This window comes from Alligator sinensis, unplaced genomic scaffold, assembly GCF_000455745.1.
Source record: "Alligator sinensis unplaced genomic scaffold, ASM45574v1 scaffold293_1, whole genome shotgun sequence".
NCBI classification, from domain to species: Eukaryota; Metazoa; Chordata; order Crocodylia; family Alligatoridae; genus Alligator; species Alligator sinensis.
This window is the reverse complement of record NW_005842158.1, coordinates 204,686-212,291: the sequence shown is the minus strand read 5'-3', so window position 1 is coordinate 212,291 and position 7,606 is coordinate 204,686. Positions and strand designations below refer to the sequence as shown.

Below are 7,606 nucleotides of genomic sequence, written 5' to 3'. Positions count from 1 at the left end.
CATAGATTCATAGATTGTAGAGTCGGAAGGGACCACAATGGATCATCGTGTCCGACCGCCTGCCCCTGGCAGGAGAGAGGACCAAGGTCAGATGACCCCAGCCAGGTGACTATCTAGCCTCCTCTTGAAGACCTCCAAGCTAGGTGATAGCACCAGCTCTCTTGGAAGCCCATTCCAGATCCTGGCCACCCTAATATCTAACCTAAATCCACTCTCAACTAGTTTACACCCATTATTCCTAGTTACTCCCTGGGGCGTCTTAGTAAACAGCACTTCCCCTATTCCCCGTTGACCTCCCCTAATAAATTTATAGGCAGCCACAAGATCTCCCCTCAGCCGTCTCTTGTGAAGGCTGAAGAGATTCAGCTCTCTCAACCTCCCCCTGTAGGGTCTATCATGAAGGCCACTAATCATGTGAGTGGCCCTCCTCTGGACCCTCTCCAGATTCCCCGTGTCCCTCTTGAAGTGCGGCACCCAAAACTGGACACAGTACTCCAACTGCAGCCTGACCAGTGCCGCATAGAGGGGGAGCATCACCTCCTTTGATCTATTAGTCATGCACCTGCTAATGCATGACCAGGTGCGATTGGCCTTGTTACACTGCCGGCTCATGTTCATCTTGGAGTCAATTATTACTCCAAGATCCCTCTCTGCCTCTGAGCTGCCAAGAAGGACACTCCCTAACCTATAGGTGTGCTGGGGGTTCTTCCTTCCCAGGTGGAGTACCTTACATTTAAGGGATATTTTGCTAGGATGTTCAAGCTAACGCCAATGAAAGACCAACCTTGTAGCATCATAATTCCTGAGACTGATGGATCATTTCTTATTTTGTGCCATGGTTTATCAGGCCATCGGCTTGTATCAGAGGTGAATGCAGGCCACAGAATCCCAATGCGGCCTCTTCGAGGGTAACGTGGAGCTCGGTCCCTGGAAGTCGAGTCACCTGAGAGGGGCTTGATTCTGTCCTTAATGCAGTCAAACGTTTTGCTCGTAGCAACAATGACAGAGTTCCTAAATTTGATGTATTCTTTCCTTAAACAGTGCTGCTCAAAAGAGCTGTGCACCACAGGCAGGACACCCACTGCATTGTCTACCAGCGTCATATTGTCCATCACGACACTGCTTTCAAGATGGAACATGACACCATAGTCATAATTCTTGTAGGACAGGAAACCAGTGATCCTGGTACAGTTTTGAAACCCATCTCCTCTGTATAAATGGACACCATGAAGGCTTGAATGGGCTACATTTTCAATGCACTGATCTCTGGCAAGGGAACACTCTTGCCCCTTGATGTGAAAGGCTATTCGTTCAGATCCTGCCACAACATTACCAAGTAAGTAGGCACCATCTATTAGGTTTACTTTGACACCAGCAACCCAATTCGGTGACCCTTCTGGTTGCTTGCTCAGAATGATAAGGTTCCTTGTGAGAGAATGGTTTTGGCCTTCAAAGTCAATGCCAGGGCCAACTGTACTGAACATTACATTATCACGCAGTATAATGCCATGGCTTGCAACTGATTGAATGCCACCCCCACAGGTCTGGTGAATGCTGCAAGCGATTACTGCAGATCCCTGGGATACATTTCTGAAGTCAATGGCAGGAAGTTGCGAAGGCCCAAAGTTCAGAAGTTCAACATTTAAGAGCTGAAGCGCACCTGCAATGTGATAAATGCAGTGAGATAAAAGTAACTGGAGGCAGATTGTTTCATTACCATCATCATCAGTAGTAATAGTCAGAATAACCATATTTACCACAATACTATCCAAGAACCGACCCATGGAAAAATTGCAAAGAACTAGATGATAAATGGAACGCCATACAAATCCAACGCACAAACCCAGCATTTGTTTGCAAAGCAAGACAAAATGCTGATAAAAAATCTGGATAGGTTTTCAGGTTATTATTACTACACTACAAGGTTGTTTTTTGGGTTTTTTTTTTTCCTGACGGTTCAGTGCTATACAACAGATAGAACAAGTTACAGCTGTTTTCCAAAGTACTGGCCTGGGCTGAACTGGGCAGGATTGCTGCAATGGAACCAAGTGGGTGAGTTTTACCTACCTGCATATTCCACTCCATTGGCACTTCTAAAGCGTCCTACTAGAAGCCTCCCAGAGCAAATGGTGTCAGACTTGATCTGTATATTCCGTGTTAGAAGCCCAACCTCTGCAGCCAAAGGAAGCTGTCTACCATCTTCTGTGTTATGGGAACGCCCTGGGGAATTGCAAGGGGAGAAATATGATCACTACCTACGAGATTTTGGAAATCAATATTTTTGGGACGTCCACTCTGGCAACAAGTGCCTGGTTTCCCCTCAGCAGCTGCACTGCCGTTCAGATTCATTCATCCTCAGCACGGTCTAGAAGCACAAACAGAGAAGCAAAAAGGCCAGCTGAACATCACTATTTACAATGGGTATTGATCTCCCAAAAAGAGAGTGCCAAGTCTGCTCAATAGGGTAAGCACCTCCTGAACCAACAGGAAAATACCCACTCTATGCTCTTCAACTAAACATACTGGAGACATTGTGCCTTAGCATCCTGGAAGCCAAAGCTGGTCTTTCATGAGGCTACAAGTTCACACAGTGATCAGCTTGATGCTGCTGCTAAAATCAATTTACTATTATAAAACTTTGTACTAACATTGCATGTAAAGTGTAAGAAATTGATTCCAGTTCACAAGGTTTCAAATCATGCTTAATCTCCCCTTGAGTCCTAAAAAGTGCACAGGACTTTGGGAAACCCTTCTACACTGGGATGCAGACATTCACCAGGTCCCATCTCTTTGCTCAGGCAAGCTCCCTTGGATTCGTGATGAGCCACGTTGGTGTGGTTGTATGGAGCCGTAGCTGCTTAGTCCAGCAAAACCACACAGGGTGAAACCAGGCCTCTACTGAATCCATGGAAAATTCCCATTGTCTTCACCAGAGTCAGGATTTGACCTGAAGTTGGCTCTGTGCCCCTTAGTACTGAATAAGGAATAGATGGTCATGCATACAAGCAATGATTCCTTATAAATGAAACTGCATATTGTGCTCTATGACACGTTGCAGAGAACGTGTGGCTCTCAGTCTACATAACCAAGATAGGCAGAGTCCAGCTTTGCCCTGTTTAACAAAAAACGAGTTCCATAGTTCATTTTCCCCCTTCTCCCTTTAGCTCGGAGTAATCCTAGAGCAAATAAAGCTAAAGGTGGCACTATTGATAGCACTGGCTGCAGATTCATTTGAGAGTGTAAGCCAAATTATGGAAGCACAAGACTTGGAGGAGCTTGGCCAAAATTTTGCTGGAAGCAGAAGTTGATGCTACTGGGTTGGGAGCTTTAGAGCGAGCGCGTCTCAGGCTTCCTCTGCATAGCGGCAGCACCAAGACACATTCTCAAGACCCCATTATATCATCTATTCTGCCTAACTGCTAGATTTGGACATATATATGCAGTGGGAGTAATTATTTCTCAGCAGTGGTTCCAGGCTGGGCAGGGAAGCAGTATAGACATAGCCTGAAACTAACAGCATTGGACAAGGAAACGAACTAACCCGATGGCAAAGAATTTTGGTCACATGACAACCTAGAGGTGACAAGCTGCTTAATTCTTTACTTCAGTTTGCTTTATAAGCACCCAATTGCTCAAAATAACCAGACTATGCAAAATACTACAAACCATAACAAAAGATCTGAACACCCCTATGTCCAACCATAGAATCATAGAAAGTGAGGGTTGCAAGGGACCTCAGGAGGTCACATCTAGTCCAACCCCCTGCTCAAAGCAGGGCCATCCCCAACTAGATCATCCCAGCCAAACCTTTGTCCAGCTGGTTTTGAAAACCTCCAAAAACACAGGATGCCAAATGTAGCCTCCCCAGTGCTGAATAGAGGCAAAGAATCACTTCCTTTGATCTGCTGGCAACACTCCTACCAATGCAGCCCAGTGTGCCGTTAGCTTTCTTGGCAACAAGGGCACGCTGCTGGCTCATATTCAGCTCACTGTCCACTTTCACCCCCACGTCCTTTTCTGCAGACCTGGTAACTAGCCAGTCACCCCCCAGCCTGTACTGGTGCATGGGATTGCTCCATCCTAAGTGCAGGGCTTTGCACTTGTCCTTATTGAACCTCATGAGATTCCTTTTCATCCAATCCTAAGAGTCTAGGTCACTCTGAATCCTAGCCCTACCCTCCCGCGTGTCTATTGCTCCCCCCAGCTTGATGTCACTATATCCATCTAAACATAAATTTGACACCACAACCTTCCAAAAATAGGTTCCAACTTCATAGGTCAGAAAGGACCAGAGATATCCATTCTTGATTGAAAAACCTGTGATATCGAGTTGTGAGTGGCTAAGGCTGGGGGTTACTCAGTGATCAAGGGGCTATCAGGGCCATGCGTAGATTCCAGAGATGAGATAGATCAGGAGCCAGAAGGTCAATCTGAGAACTGGGTCTGGCGGCAAGCTGAGATAGGAAACTGCGGGGATCACAAAAAGCGTGAAGTCAGAAGACAAGCTAAGTTAAGAGCCAGGAGATCAAACAGAGCATCCCCTAGGAATAAGATGAGTCAGGAAGCTGAAGGGTCAGAGGAACATGGAGCCAGAGGGCAAGCCAGATCAAGAAGCTAGGAGATAGAAAGAGAGCAAGCAGAGGCACAAGCCATAAGGAACAGTAAGGTAATCTGAGTTCAGATTGAGCCTTGTTAACAAGACACATCCTGTTCTGGGCCATGGGTTTATAATGGAGGGAGTGAAAGTTCAGGTGGCTCTCACCAATGATTCCAGTGGCAGGAAGTGGGTGGATGGCTAGGCCCTGATGGAGGTTTCTGACCAGCCTTGCCTGGCCTGAATGGTCAGGTGGAAAGATGGTGGGCCAGGATGAGCCGCCAAGTTAGGCAAGTCAAGCCCCAAGTTCAAGGTCATGGCCTGGCAAGGTTTCAGGTGAAAGAAGCCAACACAATCCTAGCTACATTGTTCTTCTTGTTGACTACAGTCACTGCTAAAGATGTATATTGTCTTTCTAGTTTGATTTTTTGCTTGGCTTGGCTTCAGTTTCCAAACATTGATTCATAGATTCATAGATGATTCTTTGAATCATTATGGCTTTTGTTTGCTAGGTTGAAGAGTCCTGTACCAACAAATAACTCTTCCCGCTAACCTCTATTGCCAAAAAAAACAACACCCCCCGCCCCGCAACCAAAACCATCAGAATCCATGGATCCAGAACTAGCCATGGATCTACCTAAAGTGGGGTGTCTCACCCAGTACATAAAATGCCTTCATGGAAACTATGTGGATAAAGCTAGAAAAAAATGCAACAGAATGAACAATCACAGAAAAAAAAATACTTAAAGGAGACAGTCACTAGGATTAGGATAGGAGAACATTTTTTCACAGGAAAAAAAACACTCCCTTTATGACCTCACAGTCCTTGTGATCAAGCCCGATTTACAAAACACCTTCAAAAGGCCAGCCTGGGAACAAAAAATGTAGTAGCTTACTGGACTCTAACATCCAGGGACTTAACATAAATATTGGTTTCATGGCCCATTATAATTTACCTGATCCCCGCTAATCTCTTTGCACTCCACGGGTGATAACAACCCTCTTGAATGATCTTGCTCTTCTACTTATCAGATTATCCTCAGGTCACTACGTTTCTCTTGGCTGTTGGCTACCTGATAATATCTTTTATATCCTGTTTTTATTAATACAGGGAGTTTTGCATAAGCCTTTGTTCTATCTATTTAACTCTATTGTCTCCTTTTTTTCAGAGACCTGGGTACCTGAAAACTCATCTACGGCCCTCCCAATGATACAGTTTGTCAAATAGAAGACCTCACCCACAGAAATCCTTGCCTCTCCCATGCTCCTCAAACACAAATTCATAGACAATGACTAAGTCAACGAAGTGACAAAATGATCTTCTCCTTGGAAAATTAAATGCATAGAGCTCCTGCAGCCTCTCACTTCAAGATATATTTTCCAAATGTTTAATGATCCTTGTGGCTCTTTTCTGAACCCTCTGTTTCTTCACTGTCCATCTTGAAACGTATACACCAGAAGTGAACTGGACACAATATTCCCGTGCCAGACACAAACTTTCAGATACAAAAATAATGTAATATCTCTACTATTACATTACTCCACGTTCCAGTCTTATGCATACAAGGACTGCATTAGCCCTTTTGGCCTCAGTGTCAATGCTATGTTCAGCCGATGGTCCACTATGACCTCATCTTTTTCAAAGTCACTGATTCCGAAAATAAAGACTCCGATTCTGTGAGAAGCGCCTGCATTTCATGGCTGCCTATACATGTTAGACAAGTTAATGGGGGGAGCCTCATCTTGGATTTGAGTAAATATGGTAAATAACATGTTATATTCCAGGGGTGTCAAATGTATAGTCTCTGGGCCAGATCCAGCCCATGAAGCCATGTCATGCATCTTATGGGGCTCCTAGAAAAACCAGGAATTCAAGGCGGGATTAATGGGGGTAGGGCCTGCTGCCAAAATCCAGGACGTGGAGCTCTACTGGAGATGTGCTTCTATGGTAGGGGATGAGCAATGGTTGTGTTAAGCTCCCCAGCTCCCTGCCACTGCCCACCCTGTTGCTGCCACCACTGCTACAAGTAAGCCCAGATCCAATCTGTAAAGAGATCCAGATCTGGATCCAGATCTGGCCCAGGAGACCAAACTGGTTTGACCCACTTGTCATATGCAAATACACCATAATAATTTGTACAGAAATAATTATATACCTGGGATAGCAAAACATTAAGTATCAATAAATTATTTATCTCTATACATATTATAAAAATATATGTGTTGTACAAACACACACACATACATACGCATGCATACATACATATATATGTATATATATGTATGTATGCATGCGTATGTATGTGTGCGCGTATACACACACACACACACACACACACACACACACACACGCATACTTAATTTCTAGTTTTGCAGGTTTCACAGAACCTGTGAAATCCGGGATTGTCCACAAGATCCATGAAATCAACAACAAAAATAAATTAATAAAAATAAAATATTGGCTTCCCAGTGGGAGCCAGCAGGCTTCACTGCTGGGAGGGGAAGGCACTGGCTCGTGGGGTGGCATAAAGGGCAGCAGATGAGATGGTGACTGCCCCCGTGTCCCTCCCCCACTTGCCTGCCCCTCTCCACCAATCAGCGCCGAGAGTTGAGGCAGCACAAAGGGCTACCAGCAATCAAGATGTTGGCCACTCATCCCACCTCCCCACTGGGTCCTCTCCACCAATCAGTGCCGAGGGACACATCCGGCTCTGCCTATCCACACCAGAAGACAGGCGGGTGATCCAGGCTGACCTGGACAGGCTCAGCAAGTGGGCGGACGAGAATCTAATGGTGTTCAACGCTGATAAATGCAAGGTTCTCCACCTTGGGAAAAAAAACCCGCAGCATCCTTATAGGCTCGGCAGTGCTATGTTGGCTAGCACTATGGAAGAAAGAGACTTGGGGGTCATCATTGACCACAAGATGAACATGAGCCTGCAATGCGATGCGGCGGCTAGTAAAATGACCAAAACGCTGGCTTGCATCCATAGATGCTTCTCAAGCAAATCC

At 45.4% G+C, this 7,606-nt stretch overlaps 1 protein-coding gene across 1 annotated transcript in view; it reads right to left on the bottom strand.

The window, feature by feature from the left end:
• Positions 1–7,606, bottom strand: part of LOC102376036 (fibrocystin-like) — a gene marked incomplete at its 5' end in the record, with an annotated part of 317,838 nt that overhangs the window by 106,457 nt on the left and 203,775 nt on the right. The window contains 2 exons of the mRNA XM_025206503.1: positions 785–1,660; positions 2,068–2,220. Coding sequence (XP_025062288.1) covers positions 785–1,660; positions 2,068–2,220 — 1,029 coding nt within the window. The remainder of the gene's footprint in view (positions 1–784; positions 1,661–2,067; positions 2,221–7,606) is intronic.